Below are 15,937 nucleotides of genomic sequence, written 5' to 3' on the forward strand. Positions count from 1 at the left end.
TTCAGTCCCCAGCGGTGTCCTTCCCAAAGGCACTGGCGTTCATATTCCCTCCACTGTAAATCTTCAATGCGGTCAAGGACCTACGAATCCCGACTCGCCCGCTCTGTTCTGTGGCGCCCTTTAAACCCGCGTCCCATTATCGCCTGGTAGATTGACACCTTTGGAAACCAACCCTTACCCCTGCGCTGGGTTCGAACTGGAGGCGTAAGCTGAGCTTGGCTTTTGAGGATGAGAGCCTCGCAGTCAGCAAGCTGGTCGTGTAAGTGACTCAAGACGAGAGAAGTAGCAAATGCCGCAGTCAGTTCGGCGAACGGCTATCCTTGACATAGAAATACCCAACAGGCTATCCCCCCAGTAGTGACAAGACCCGAAGCTTTGGGGGCAGTATTTGTACAATCAAGCCGCCCGCTGGCTTTTTGCCAATGCAAATGTCGGCATCAGAGTGGAGGCTCAGCGTTGGATTTCCCTCCGAAATTGACATGATTAATACATGATAATCCGAGCCACACACTGGGTTGGGAGATGTGACAAGAAGCAAAGTGGCCGTGAAAAAGGGGGGGTTCCAGGTGAGGAACACCCCTTAGGTCCATATGTCCCACGGTATATAACTAGAGGGTTATTGCGGTGGCTACGCGGCTTTTTTTTTGTTTGTTTTGTGTGTGTGTGCGTGACACCATGTCATGTAGCCACTTCATCATTCGATCTCGTCCCTGACAATGGTTTGCATATTCCACAGCCTGGCATATTTGCCCCCGAGCCGCAACAGCTCTCGGTGAGAACCTCTCTCCACAACTTGGCCCTGGTCAATCACCAGAATCAAATCGGCATTGACCACGGTCGACAACCTGTGCGCAATCATGAAGACGGTCCTGCCGGCGCTCAGTGCCGCAATGGCCTGCTGGATAAGGGACTCCGTCTCGGAATCCACTGCACTCGTGGCCTCGTCCAAGACTACAATCCTGGGCTGGCGCAGAATTACTCGCGCTATCGCCAGACGCTGTAGTTCGCCGCCGCTCAGGCGAGCACCGCGCTCACCAAGTCTGGTCTGGTACCCCTCGGGGAACTTCATGATTTGGTGGTGGATACGGGCCGCCTTGCACGCCTCGATGGCGTCTGCTTCAGTTGCTCCCGGCCGAGCGTACAGGATGTTCTCCATGAGCGTCTGGTCAAAGACGGCTGGATCTTGCGGCACGGCGCCCAAGACGTCGCGCAGACTGCCAAGCGTCACATCTCGGATGTCCTGTCCGTCAATGGCGATGGAGCCCTCGGACACATCATAGAATCTATACAGCAGTTTCAAAGTCGTGGACTTGCCGCTTCCAGTCTCGCCAACAAGGGCCACAGACTGTCCGGGCTCCGCCGTAAACGTCATCCCCCGGATAATCGGTCTGTCGGGGCCGTACGAGAAGGACACGTTCTTGAACTCGACCTTGCCGCCCTTGAGCTGAATTTTGTCCGCGCCTTCCTTGTCTCGAACCGACGGCTTCGTCTGAATCAGCTGATAGAGCCACTCGGCGTCGATGACATGCGTGGTCGCTTCTCGGATGTTCCACGCCAGCATCGACATTGGCGACCTGATCGTGTCCCAGTACGACACCAAAAACACAAAACTGCTAAACTTTGCGGTCCCGTTGGCAATTCTCACCGCGACCAGGGAAACAGCTGCGAGCAGACCAGCCTCCATGACGAAACTCTCCAGAAAGCTGACAACGTCCAAGGTATTCAGAAGGGTGCGTTGCGCCCACACCGCTTTCCAGACCGAATTGGCGTACCTATCCTCTTCGTACTTTTGGCGGTTGTGATATGCAACAGTCTGCCAGTTGGTAATGGAGTCATATAAGTTTTCGTTTTCGGCGCGATTGGTCTCATTTACTTGCCGTTCAATCTGTACTGTTCTCGAGTTACCCTTGTACGCAACGTATACATGGATCATGGAGGTCGCGACAATGATGAAGCCCATGGTGGCGTCGAATTCGGCGCTGAGGTAGACAATGGCGATGAAGAAGTCAACAAAGATGGGGAAGGTGTCATAGAAGCTGTTGAGCATGTAGCTGAGATTGCTGCCTTGCTCAATGGCCTTTGCTACCCGGCCAGTGCTCTTTGAAGTATGGTAGTCCATGGAGAGATTCATAACGTGCGAGAACGCCAGGGTTGTGAGCTGTCGATATGCGAATTGGGAGACTCGTTCTCCGGCTCTGGAATGGACCAGCGAGAGAGTAGCTTCTATGGGAAAGTTTAACAGGCCCCAAGTGATGAGCTCCCTCCAAGGAACCTGCCCTAGACATGCATAAGTGTTCTTGTTAGAGCTTGAGATTTCGATTTGAAGATCATCTGCTGTAGCCCCCCCCAGAGAGTGTCAGTACCTGTTCCGCTCATATTGCCAATAGCCTCGGTCAAAATACCATACTGACGAGGAATCATCAACGTAAGTATCCGCTGGAGCACTATGCAAATCCCAAGGGCAACAATCCACATTTGCGTTGGCCTATGCTTGTAGGGCAAGATGATGGGCAGGAAGACTAGAAGGGTCGTCAGGTAGCCTAGCCACCCGCCAGCCTGCTCGAGGCGCTTCTTCTGCAGCATCTTGATTTCCTTGTCGTCCTCATCATCCGAAGCCTCGTCAACATCGATTCCATCATGGTCATGGTTGGCATGTACGGATCCATAGGCCGTTGAAGAGACGGAGCTGTCGTCATCGTCGACAGCGCCTAGCAGGCTGCGGGTTTCTACGTCATTTGTCTTTTCTGTTTTCACATCCTTGTTCAAAAAACTGTAGCAATAAATAGCCGCCAAGAAGAAGATGACGACTCGAACAGCCTGTAGTCCCACGAGCGTTGAGGCCCACGCTCCGCTTGCGCTAAATTCTGATGCTGAGATGGCGACAAGAATGAGGTCAGAAATACCACCGGCGGTCCACGCAATGATGTATGCCGGCCAATGCGGCGTTTCTCCTTCCACAAGGAGAAGACTAATAGCCCCCCATAAAAGGATGGAGGCAAAGGCATAGAGCTACATAATGTTAGACATGAACTCGGAGCATTATAGAAACCAGACGGAGTAGAATCGAAAGCAAGCCAGCTCTACCCACCGTCTCGCTGGGAACAGCAGCGTCAATTTTGACATGTCTTGTCCACGAACACATAGCAGCTTGTACAATCTATAGGAGCATCAGCTTCGATCTAGCTCGTACTGGAACTGCGGCGGCAATAATCACTGACAAACGCCAAGACAACGAGTGGACTCGACAAACGGAGGGGCCATGTACGCCGCGAACTGATTCGATACGTCGCTCTCTTCGAAGACCCTTGTGTAAGCACTCGGACGATGGGCAAGGAAGAAAACAATGCGCCGGTCGCAATTGGACAGGCCACGTGAAGCACGGCAGCCGCCTTAGCAGCATCGCCTCGCAGAGCGTCCATTGTCGATATCTGAGAGAGGATCAAAAACCAAGAATAAACGGGAGAGGATGAGTCGGGACAGCCGACACGACGGCCTGGTATTGGCGGCCACGGATGGAAGGATGGCCCAAACTTTTTCAGCCAAGCCGATCGACACTATCGCGTGGAGATGGTGCGGGAAAGACGAGGGCCAGTGGGCTAGAAATAGTGCGAGCGACAAAACTCCCATAGCTGGCGCAGATACAGCGGTACGTCTGATGCTTGGCCGTGAGTGTTTCCAAGCCGCTTGACTCGGGACAAAATGTCAAAATGTCAAAATATCCAAATGCCACGACGCACCGGCTGACGGCAGAAACTTGCTTGCTGACTTGCCGAGTTGGTGTCAGCTTAATAAAACAGAAAAGTAGCCAGCCAATAGGAGGGGCCCTCTCTCATGCTCACTCTCCTTTTCTCTATGGCTCCTTCTCTCCTTCTGAGTCACCTTTTCCCATACATCTGTCAAAGAGAAAACCCTACGATCAAGGCAAGAAATGGTGGACCAATCTTGTCACACAAACGCGGCGTACCACAGGTCACTTTTTACGATGCATCCCAACGCAGGCCAAAATTCGCGATTCCCTTACTAACCGACACGCCATGACACCAATTTGGACCCTGGGAGCTCCACCTGACACAGTGGGTTCGTCTGCGCTGCACATGTAATAAATACTCCGTGATAGTTCCCCACGGGTCGCTTTGTTAGCTTCTTCTTTTTAAATAAACTTCCTTTAAACTTCATGCCTACAAGTTAAAAATCCGAGTGTGGCTCCACCGCGGGGCACCACTTAGGGTTAGGGTTGGTGGTATATTTCCTGCAAGGCGGACCTCCCTACCCTCGGATCGGCCAAAGTTGACTTGTCAGGCAAAATGACTTCTACATATGCTCAGCGCCTACTGGACTTCATGGGAGAAGCTGACAATAAGTAGTACAAGTACTATATTTATATATAGTATATGTAGATATATATCTGTCTATGCCGGATCGCTCAGCATAAGCAATGCAACCACTCGACTATTCCAAACAGGAAACCTGACACCTGCATATCCCGTCAAGCTGACCATCCGGGTATGCTATTACCAACTCCAGAGAAATACATTATTATAGCCTAATGTTGGTTGTTGCAGCTCCTGAGCCACGCTTCCAGGATATCCAATTGCGCCAGTCGCCAACTGCCCTTTTCATTAAACAATGACAAATTCCGTTTTGCTCCCCGTAGCGGCGAGACCATCTCAGAAAGCGCGTGTAAATATGGTCCTTGTTAGACGCAGTTGTGGGACATATTTTGTGATACGGCCGAGGCCGACTGTCCAAATATATACATGTCTTGGCCTCTGGCACTCGTAGGACAAATCTTCCGTGCATCGATATTAACATATGCAACATTATCTTCAAACTTTATGCCACAGCTCCGGAGCCGCGTCCGCATCGTCTTCGACGGACTCCCTAAAAGCTGAACAGTCCACTCCGTCTCTTCCCCAATGGATACACAATGAGCGCACTCATAAATAAGCCAACGCTTATTCCAATGGCCACTTGAATGACGCTGAATAGGACATTGAATGCCGTCCCGTCCAGGTTTCCAATCGTCTTGGCACTCGAGTCCACCGTAGATGTGCTGTTGCCTGTGAGCTGATTTGCAGATGTGATGCCAGCCAGCAGCGATCCGCCGGCAGCGAGTCCAGAGGGAACCTGTACGAAGATAGCCGGAAGCATTGCTGCCGCTGCAAGACTGTAGCCAACCTTCCGCGGCTGGCACGACTGTTTCTTTTGGGAAGCGCCGCCAGATTCGGGATCTGACATTGGTGGCAGCGACCATGCATCGGCGTCTGGACGGCGCCGCCTCAGGAGTCTTGGCTTGACTCGGTACTCCCACCACTCCACAGCATCCAGCCAAGCATTTTCCATGTGCCTGCCCAGCCTTGAGTACAGGTTTGCCAATATCCCGACTGTGAGGGCGCCCAGCATATTTGAGATCTGGCTATTGCCTTCAAAGTACTTGCTGCAGTAGCTGTTGACGCAGAAACCTGCCAAGGCCATTAATGTCATGACTGGTGTCTGTCTCCACTTGGCCTGGTTGATAATGCAAAGGCACAACGTGAACCCTGGGACGAACAAGAAGTACCAGTTCCGATCAAGGGGATCCTTGCAATGAGTTTCGCTCGTAGCGCTGCTATCCATCATGCCGTATAACGAGGCTCCAATTGTGATTCCATAACCGAGAAAGAGCGTATAAATCATGGCATACACCATTCGAACACTACCAGCGACGATATTGTGGCTCTGGAGCTCCAGGGAGCTGCACAATACCATGTATCCAGGCAGAATCAGAGCAATGCTGCTCTGTGCCAAAGTACTAAAGCAAAACAGCTGACCGTTGTTGATTGATCCAAAGCCCCGAGCGAGGAAAGACGTGATGACCGAGGCAGAAACCTCAAACACGTGGGCGTATAACTCGTTGCTGGGGGCGAAAACAAGCTGAAGTAGGCCAACAATGCATCCCAGGAAGAAAGCGACAGGAAGGTCGATAAATCGGCCTTCGAAGGCGAACGGCGCCACGCAAGCCGATGCAATTCCATACATGGGGACTCTGAACCATGTGTGAAACTTGGGCTCCCTTTCCATTACCTCGTCCAGACGCTGCGTCGCTTCTTCCACACCAAGCTTGTCATGAACGACATCTTTGTAAATGTTGTGCACATCACGTAACTTTCCTAGATCAATGCCTTGTGGCACCCGAACAACCTTGACTTCGGCCGTATGTGTCGTACTATCATCGAAACTAATAATCATGCAGGATGGGATGTAGAGAAATTGTCCCTCAATTTCCAGAACGCGTGATGACATGGTCATATACTCTTCGAGTCGGTGCGTGGGCGCACCGTACAGCATGAGGGCGCGGCATAGTTTGAGGAGATACTTGTGTCGTGATATTATGCCGGCGATATGGACCGTTATTCTGATCTGCTCCTTCTTGGATCTGGGGGGTTTTTCGGCCTTTTCTTTTTTGAACGTCCCTGACCAATGGTCGGAGATCTCGCTGGAACCCGTGGCAGCAAACATCGAAGAAGACTTGACAAGTTCAGTAAGAGAAGTCGTCGAGTTGCGGGCCCGATAATTGGTAAACAAACCACTAGTAAATCTTTGTCGAGATCCTCCAGATGCAGAGGGAGATCTCGGTCCTCCAGCTGCAGAAGAAGGTCTCGAAATCGGAGGTGAGGGGCGAGGCGACATGACAGGAGTTGAAGATGAGAGAGGCGTGAGTTGCCCGCTGGTATTGTTGGACTGGGTTCTTCTATCATCCTGATCAAGCTTCAAGAGCGAAGACAGAATACCGCCTCTGTACTTTGAGGGACGGGGGACATAGTCGCTGCCATAAGTTTGGCGGGACACTGGTGTATTTGTGCCAGACGAATAAATCCCTTCATGGAACAGATTGCTCCTCCCGCCCTTCTGGGTGTGAGACCTGACCAGGGACTCTGCGGCGTCCTGGTCTGCAAGCAAGCGCCGTCGGCGGCTATAGGGAGTGCGATGCCTAGCACGCTCCTTCTCATGGTCATCCTCCAATGTCACAGTGGCATCATCCGAGAAGGCGCTGTGACGATCATCTGAGTCGTGGATTAGGGGCTGGAATGAAGCTTCAACATCCGAGTTTCGCCTTGAACCAGGAGCAGAATAGCTCCCCACCGACACGGCCAAACGATCTGCTCGCTGACGTGCGTCATTCATGGAGCGAAGCTGGCGTTCGGTGACCCGACTCTCCGCTTGGTCTGCCCTCTCGCGTTCCTCCGGAACGTCATAACTTGTATTACGTCTCAGGGCGGGTCTTGGAGCTCGAGGGGTGGCTACAGGCAACAAGCTCAGTTCTTGCCGCCGCCGCCTCTCTTCTTCTTCTTCAGTCAAGACCAAGTTAAGGGCCATTCTCAATTCCACGGCGTCCGGTGCCCCGGGTGGTGTAGAGAACAACCTGGGTGAGCCTGGCTCTGATCCGAGGTCCTTAATCTCGAATGTAGGGATGGGCGTGCCACTTCCATCCCCGCTTGTAGTCCCGCTGCCTCTTCCACTGTTGCCGGCGCAAGTCGAGTCTGCGGCTGTGACAGCATTCATACTGTTGGCGGCCACAGGTGTGCTGCTCGTGGTGCTGGCGCCTCCACTGCCAGCTGGAGAGGCTGGTGATCTCCCCGCCGGACCTCCCTTTCCATAGTCCTGGCTGCTTGAATGCCAGACCACTCGCTTCTTGGTCTTTCGGTTTGGCGAACCGGCAGTTTTCGTGCTCGTGTTGGAGTTGCAGTTGTCGTTGGCGTTGTCGTTGGTGTTGTCAATGGTGGGGTCGGGCGCCATGGTTGGGAACGAAGAATTCTGCATGTGGTTCGCCCTGAGACAGGTCTCAGAACTAGCTCAAAGGAGATATCATGAGAAATGAAAAGCTTTCTCGTGCCACGGATGATGAGAGAAGAGGACACAGAAGGCGAGGAAATCTGGCCATGAAATATGTGCTCTGGAGCAATCCATAGTAGCAATGGCGTTTGAGCAGGCTGGCAGGCCAGGCACGGGTGGAAAAGCAGGCCATAACACCGGGGCCGTGGGACGGACAAATTCAAGGGCCAAGCCGGAAAGGCAAAATCTAGTTTTGTTCATGGATCTGTAGCAACTTGGGCGCGGCAAAGTAACGTCGGGAGGAGAAAAGCGGGTCGATGTGGTCCCAAGAAAAAAGGATAAAAACGGTGGTGGTGAAGGGCTAGCTGCCTGACTAACAAGCCAGGCCAAGTCTGTGGGTCACTGATACGATACAAGTCACGTACTGGGCAGCAGCAGCACGTCGACTGGTTTGTGCGTTGGTGTTTTCGCATCGCGGGCGACGAATTTTGTGGATCGTTTTGGACGGTTGCATGTGGAAGGCAAGCGGCAGGGAGGTGGTTGATCGGACATGCAGACTGCACATGCTCTTTCACATTTGCTCGGTGAGCTACCTGCTACTTGGGTCAGTTCTTGCTCCGGTCAACGGCCCTTCCTGCTTTCATGGTGGAGAGAGAAGACGTGTTGCGTCGTGGCATCGGGAACCTGAGCACCAAGCAAGTATTGGGGTAGTAGATGACTGGAGCTTCAACAGAGGGAGCCCGAGGATTCACATGAATCGGTACCTACCTAGGTACCTAGGTACTTACTTACTTAGGCAGGTACTCCGTACTTGAGTACCCAAGTAAATGCGGCGAGTAGATACGGAGTAGATACGGAGCAGGGACGTTGCCCAACGTGCCGTGCCGGCTTGTCTGGTCCTACTTACTTAATTATGCCTACCTCCCGGGCTGGGGTTCCTACCTCAGGTAGGTACTTTACTTCGTACTTACTCGGGGTACTTGAGAAGAAGCAGGTACGCAAGGCGGACGGAGGTGAGAGGCGGAGGCTCCATTGGAATATTTGGGCGGCAGAGGCGGGGCGGTATCCGTAGTTGCAGGCCATTGCCCGCGACGAAGCTGCTGGTTCCTGGCCGACACCATAACGTGACGTATATATTTGTGGGTTTCTGGAAAAAAGAAGACCATGCCGGCAATTGTACAACCCCGAATCCCTATCGAGAGGCAAAGAGACGAGCCGTTGACGTCTGAGCATCAGAGTTTTAGACTTGCCTCCTTAAGCTGGGGTGGCGGGAGGCTGCAGGTCCACTGCGGGTCCAGGTCCGTTTTGCAAGGCCGCCAGGCGTCGCATCGATCCCGGCCCCCGATAGACACGCAGCGCCCCAGCACCCAGCACTCAGCCCGCAGCACCCTGGAGCGCTGGGCCTTGGCGCACGACCCACCAGGCACGCGGCAAGGCGGCCTGCACGGTCACGGCTCTTCCGGCACATGCAGCCAACAGAGTGACGACGGGACAGCGCAGGGCAGCATCACACACACATTGCAACATGGACACTGCACAACATCACCACATCACACCTGCCATGCATCGCATCGCCCGACAGCCACACTCGTCATGACAACTGCACTGCACCCCAGGCTCTGGTAGCTGACCACCCATGCGACCACTTGCCACCAGCAGTAAGTTGGTGGCACTCCGTAGAATTACTCAAGAAGTAACTTGAGTAAGTACCTAGGTACCTAACGTACTCAAGTAAGTACGTACCACCAAGGCGCACGGCAACGGCCAGCCTTGGTTGACTGTTCATGCACCATGCAACGCCAAGGATTCGGGACAGCATGAATCGATGCGAAATAGTAATACTAGTACGTACGTAGTTACGTTAATATTTAGTACTATGACTACCAGACGATATTACATTGCTCTGGTGGGGTTTGCCAATTCCATAGAATCCACACGGTTCAAAGCTCCCAAAATAGATGACGACTCGTGCGACGTGAGCCTCGTCGTGACGTGCGCTGCTTTCCCCTTTCCTTGTCTTGGGACTTTCTCTCCTTCTCGTTCCCTAGGTATGGCGTCAAGCACAGAATTTTCATGTGTGCTTGCTCAATTGCTTCACGCTGATACGACCGTCTTCAGCCACCGGACAGACATATGCATCCAGACCAGGTTTCCAGGCCCGTCCTTGATGCTACTACGTAGTACATTGGCATAGCGAACCATGATAACGGAGACGTGGAGCCGTTGTGCCGGGTAATATGATCATTGCACCAGAATCCTCCTATTCGTCTCTTCAAGACTTGTGCAATACGTACGAGCAGACGAGTAAGTCACATGCCGAGATCAAGGACGACAGGGTACCGGGGCTGCGGCCAAGTATCGATGGGAAAACGGAGGTACTACGGAGTGCTGCTCCGCATTCTATACAGAGAAAATAAGCGCCCGTGTCGCGCATTCGTCAACGTGGTAATGCCTCGAAGCTACCGCATTGCGCTTGGCAACGCTGGTACGGGCATGAATATGCCTTGTTGTCTGCCGTCCTCGCCCACCTATTCGCAGCCCATGTGGCCTTGAACCATGACTCCCATGAAAAAAATGATGCCAATTTCTGCCTGTCGAACTGACGAGCGCTTGCTATGGGTTGGTGGCGGCATTTCAATGTCCAGCAAGCAAACTTGGAACGTTGGGGGCCGGGCTCCATGGTCCACCTGATGCTTGGAGCAAAACCGTTTCGGTGTCCAAGCACTCCAAAATTAGTGACGTGGAAACAAGCCCCTTTTTTCTGGTATTAGCCTGATGCTGCCAATCTACGGTGGGTATCTCGGCGTCTTCGACGTCTTGGCACCTCTCACATCACCGGCATCCCATGTCGCGGCCTGGACGTTGGGCGTTGCCGATAACTCGTTTTCATTGCGGGAACTCGCCAAAACCGAACGTGCACACATACACATAAAATAGTCCGCGCCTCTCTTGCTTTTCGCTTCTGTGTGCCGAGAAGCTAATGGTCAGGATTAGCATTCAGCTACCCCGTACGGACTCAATTGCCACAGACCTTGCGTTCCGGTTTTCGCTCGACCTTTGACCGACTTCTAGGGCCGGCAAGGCTGATGACAGCCGCCGGTGCGACGTCTGGCGGGATCCCAAGTTGTCTGTAGGCACCTAGTGGTCGTCCAAGGTCGAGATGCGCGGCGGGATTGGGCAGTGGAGGGCGTTTCTGCGACAGAAACGCTCAGAAACGCTCGGGGAAGGAAGGACTTGACGCTCGGGTCATTACTCTGCACAATTTCACAATTTGTTAACTTCCATTTGTGCACTTGTCGCAGATTCGTGCGATTTGTGTCCCGATTGGCTTAGCGCGGTTTGCCTGGTGCCGGTGCCAAGGGCCACTACTAATCGTAACGACAAGACACCAGGCACTTCTTCTCCCCCCCCTTCCCTTCTTCCCCTCATGCCATTCGTGTCGCCGAATATTTTTGCGCCCCGAGAAAAATTTTTTCTTCTCCTAGGGGCAGGTAGTGTCTTATTCCTATCCGCGAGCATTTACCGGAGGGCCAGCCTCTCAGGGACTCGCAGCCTTCCCAGCATGCCACGAGCTTGCCGAGAGTGCCGGCTTATTTGCGCGGTCACGCGACGGTGTCATTCTCGTTCAACTCTTCCTTCTGATATTTACGTGACCAGCGGCCGAGGCATATTCCTTCTTCATTCGAAGTACAATACTCTCTGGGTCGAGGCATCCGACGTCGGATATCTGCGTTGTCCGTCAATGTAACATGATGGCATCCGTAGACAGCAGTGGATGCAACGCAACTCCATCATTCTTCCCTTTGACCGCAACAACGTCTCGAGTTATGTAGCGACGAGACTTTTTGTCATAGACTGCGATTAGATGAGCAAAATACCCTCACTGTTCAAGGACGTTGAGTTTTGGACTCGAAAGACGCTTTTTCTTTCCCAACTGGGCTGCAGCCACAAGACTGCCAGCACACCACGACAGGTCAGGCAAAATGGGGTGTTCAGGCGTCTCTCGCGATACCTCGCTTATTGTGCTGCAAGCCTGATTGAGTTGCGTCCGACCTTGCGGCTTTCAGCCTGTAGTTGACCACCGACCAGCCGATGGTCGAATCCAGTGTTGAGCCCAATAACCCTGACAGGCCGACTGGCTCGTCTTTGTGGCCTCAAAGGCATTACATAAAAGGCAGCGTGTGAAGCGCCCCTCTGAACATGCTGAATCCTAGCAGCACTTGTCTCAAGACTCCTGGTCCTAGTTCATGACCAAGTTGTCGTTGTGGGCATTCCATTCTGCACCTCCCAGGTGGAGTAAGTTGAAAGGCACATGTGAGATGCCAACCACATCGTCAGCTTCATCAAGGAGCCCAATAGCTTTTTCAGTCACTGAAACCATGCCACATGCAGTCAGTCCCCCAGCCATTGGTTACTGCGAGGTCCCAACGCGGCTCATTGTTCATGGCGTACACCGGACGGCATTGCTCAGCTTGCGTAAAGCCCTCCACCAGTTGGGCTTTTGTAACTGCTACCACACGACATCCACGAGGACTTCGAAAGCGATACTGATGTGTGGATTCAGGCTCTCGAGGCCAAGTTTGGCGACAAGGGCAGAGATCGGGAAAACATGTGTGGTTTGGGCTTCTCAGCAGCATTGGCGCCTGGTGCATACCCACAAGGCTCCTCCGTTAGAGTGTTGCCAGAGATGGAGGTTGTGAGGGTTTTGGACAGAGGGTGAGGGTGGTGTTGCGCTTTGTTGTCCAAGGGACAGCAAGGCAGTCAGTCACGCTGGGCTTTATGGGCTATGATAGATCCATGCTGTGGGAAACTCGTCTTGGTGGACAACTCGGAGCTGGCTTTGAAGAACCTCCTCTTGCCAGACCAAGTTATAAAGGTTATGCTTGTAAGAGCAATCATAGAAGCACACCTTTGACCTCGAGCCAACTTGCCGAGGTGCCGAGGCATTCTCCGCAAGCAATGGTGAACAAGTAGAGCCGGCTCTCTTCTCGAATCATACAAACTCGCTCCAGCATAGCGTCCGATATGGCATCGCAGGAACGCCGTCTTGACATACAAGATGATGTTTTGAACCAACAATTGGGACTCATCCCAGTGTTTGGCTAATTTATTACCCTCTTGGGCGAGATTCTGCCATACCTTGCACATCCATTGGCCAGCCTCATGCAAGACACACGTACACAACGCTGGAGCCCTACGCCGAACGGAGATGTTTTGTACGGAAAACGGACGGAGTACCTACCCATGCGGTACATTGAATTCCTTCAGATGGAGTCATGGTCCGTTTCTAAACCAACTGCCCGTCGTCGTCGCCTCGCATGGACGGTCCCAACATCGACAAGCCACCTGTTGACGCACCAATTTCCCAGCCACAGACAATTTGACAAGAGGCAATATATCTTGGCTACGCGGCAACTCTCATGACTCCTCCGACTCCTCCGACTCCTCGATGAGTGCACTAACCTCGCCTCGGTCTGGATTCTTCGCCATCAACCAAGGCCCTTGACCTTGATCGTGTGCCAGGCTTCACTGAAGCATGACTTGACCATTCTGTCGGCGCGTTGGGCGGATAACACTCCAGACCTATAGTCCCGCCACTACTACGCAAAGAACGCCTTGGGGACGATGGAGCAATCCCCTTGCACAAAAAGGGTAAGGGCAACCGCTGGAAGCCAGTCATGAGAGACACGGGTCCTGTGATGGAATGCATCATGTTTCAGGTGACACAACGGGACAAAAAGGCTTGGTGCAAGAGCGCCGGGGGTAGCTAGCCTCTTTTCCTTTCTTCCCGTCGTGAACAAGGCGACATGGTGATGCGTCTTGCTCACAATCATGACGTACAATCAGATTTCTCGGGCGTCCGCTATTCGAGCCTACACTTGAACGCAAATGCAATCCTCGCGTCAAGTTGCAGTTCGATGTAAGAGGGAATGAAGGGAAGAGAAAGACGAGCAAAGGACAAAGAGCTTGCCACACATGTCCACCATACAGCTTTGGCCAGAACAGCCACCGACTTTGGCAGACGAGCCACGATGCCTTCGCCGAGGTCGACTCCCAACAAAAGGTCCATGTCACGATGGCCATGCCACTCCCATTCCCCATCGTACTGAACCCCTGCTGTTATAATCCAAGCCTCAGCATCCCAGAAGATGGCTGGGAAAGCCTCCCTCCCACCGTCCCCATCGCAACACCACGCGTATACTCGCATTGCTCTCAATCGCTCCCGTTGCCCTTATAAAGCAACTTCAGCGGCCCCTTGACCTCGTAGCTGGTTGTATTGTGGTCACTCGTCACGTCACACGGGTCATGGACTCATGGCGCAAGCGTCGTCACTTTGTTCCTCACAGTCGTCATACGTCCCTGGCACACGAGACTCTTCACAGTCGCATTCACGCACGTACAAGTCCTGTTTGTTGCGACCGCGCAGTGCGTGTTGACGCAATCCAAGACAACATTCCAACGGACCTGCCCTGAAGGAGGCGAGATGCCTGCGTGCTCTCCCATCCACGTGTCCGTTTCGCCATCATTTCCACGATCCACCAGACATCACAGATTCACCACGCTCTGTGGGTCGAAGAGGGAATAAAAGAACCTGTAGCATCGCAATACCATTAGCGCATCGGTCCAGGAGCACAGCAATAACCCGAGTCTTGGGCTGAAACCCGTAAAGAGCTTGTACGTCACGCGGGATGGCATGTATGGACGAGATTGAAATGAAGCCGTGATTCACGACGTGAACGGGGGGGGGTATTGTTTGCGCATCAAGCGGTCCGCACAACTCGATCGATCCAAGAGGCCTCGTCACGCATCTCAGGTCTGTGCCATCATCGCCATAGGATCCATCCTCGCCTTATCCTTCCAGCCCGGCTCAGTATGCATCTTGACCCTTTGCGATGACCATGACGACTGTGCCCAACTACTCTCCTGCTCGCCCTTCCCAAAGGAACCATTCTCCCTTCAACGGGGCCCGTCAATGTCGGACGCTCTCCAAACATGTACGTATGTTTGTCTGAGACTGTAACAACCTTACTTCCCCTGTGCTCAGAAACACGAGCTCTGGCATCATAGGCCTTTTTTTCTTTGAACAATACCAGCGGTACTTGCTCCCGGCGAAAGGGGCATTTGAAGTATACTTCGATATCTAGTGTCCGGGTTGCCGGGTTGCTCGGCATGGATACCGTGCGTCGCTCAGCACAAACACATGCAATCCTGAACATCACACCTCTTCCAGGGTTGACTGCTATGTTCCCGGGCGACAAGGTCGGTGTTCATGTTCCAGAAAGAGGAAGACGTGGCTATGCTGCCGCACTCCTCGGTTAGGCCTGAGAACAAGTCGATGGTTTGGACGTGCGCCTTGGCGGAGAACGTGAAGAAGTTGCCGAGAGGAGGTGCCGCCGGTCGCTCCGGCAATGAGAGCACACCGGCCATGGCATCTTTCGTTCTTGGGGAACTCCAGATCTGACAGGCTTGATATACGCCGCACACGACGAACGATACTGGATACCAGTGTTCCCGAGGCACTCCATGTTCATGGGCTTCATCGGATACTGGCCCTCGTCGACAACGACAGTCTTGGTCTGTGACGTCCTTGTTCGCATAGTTCATCCAAAGATGCTGACTCCATTCACTCCGTGTTGCTCTCATCGAGTCCCGCGCTTTATTTGACCACTTGCTCGAAATGCCGGCGGTAGCGTCGTTAGACGGCAGCGCCAGAACGCCCGACCCATGTGCCCTGCCCTGCCCTGCACGACGTGAGCAGTGTTTTTCTCAAAGCCGTCATGATAAGTCTTGGTAGACAGCGTCGTGAAATTGCTCTTTGAGGGCCAAGGCTCTCGGCCCTATTTGATAATGACAAAGGCAACACGTCCAGGTCCCTCGGCAGAACGGATACATCTTCACGGTCCTGACCTTGCGCGCATGGCAAGAACGTCTCTCGGTCGGCTTCGGTGTCCCCGGCGTCAAGTGACTGATGAGCGTACACGTCGTACGTGTACGTCCCGGCAGACAGAGCCTGGCACGGCCCGTACGGAGTCCAGCACGTCGAGTTGGTTGTTGCCCGCCGGGCCCGGCATGCCCGTTGGATCCTGCGACGGTCCACGGATTTCCCTTTCTCGACATCGAGTTC

At 53.3% G+C, this 15,937-nt stretch overlaps 2 protein-coding genes across 2 annotated transcripts; both read right to left on the minus strand.

Annotated features, from left to right (window-relative positions):
- Positions 1-694: 694 nt before the first annotated feature.
- MAM_03404 (ABC transporter, transmembrane domain, type 1) lies at positions 695-3,142 on the minus strand (the record flags this gene model as incomplete). The annotated part of the gene is made up of 3 exons (XM_040822203.1): positions 695-2,277; positions 2,364-3,009; positions 3,089-3,142. 3 exons carry the CDS (start codon positions 3,140-3,142, stop codon positions 695-697), a joined length of 2,283 nt encoding a protein of 760 aa, XP_040680008.1.
- Positions 3,143-4,881: 1,739 nt separating this feature from the next.
- MAM_03405 (uncharacterized protein) lies at positions 4,882-7,776 on the minus strand (the record flags this gene model as incomplete). The annotated part of the gene is made up of 1 exon (XM_040822204.1): positions 4,882-7,776. One exon carries the CDS (start codon positions 7,774-7,776, stop codon positions 4,882-4,884), a length of 2,895 nt encoding a protein of 964 aa, XP_040680009.1.
- Positions 7,777-15,937: the final 8,161 nt, after the last annotated feature.

The sequence above is a fragment of the Metarhizium album genome (genome assembly GCF_000804445.1).
Source record: "Metarhizium album ARSEF 1941 chromosome Unknown scaffold_6, whole genome shotgun sequence".
NCBI lineage: Eukaryota > Fungi > Ascomycota > Sordariomycetes > Hypocreales > Clavicipitaceae > Metarhizium > Metarhizium album.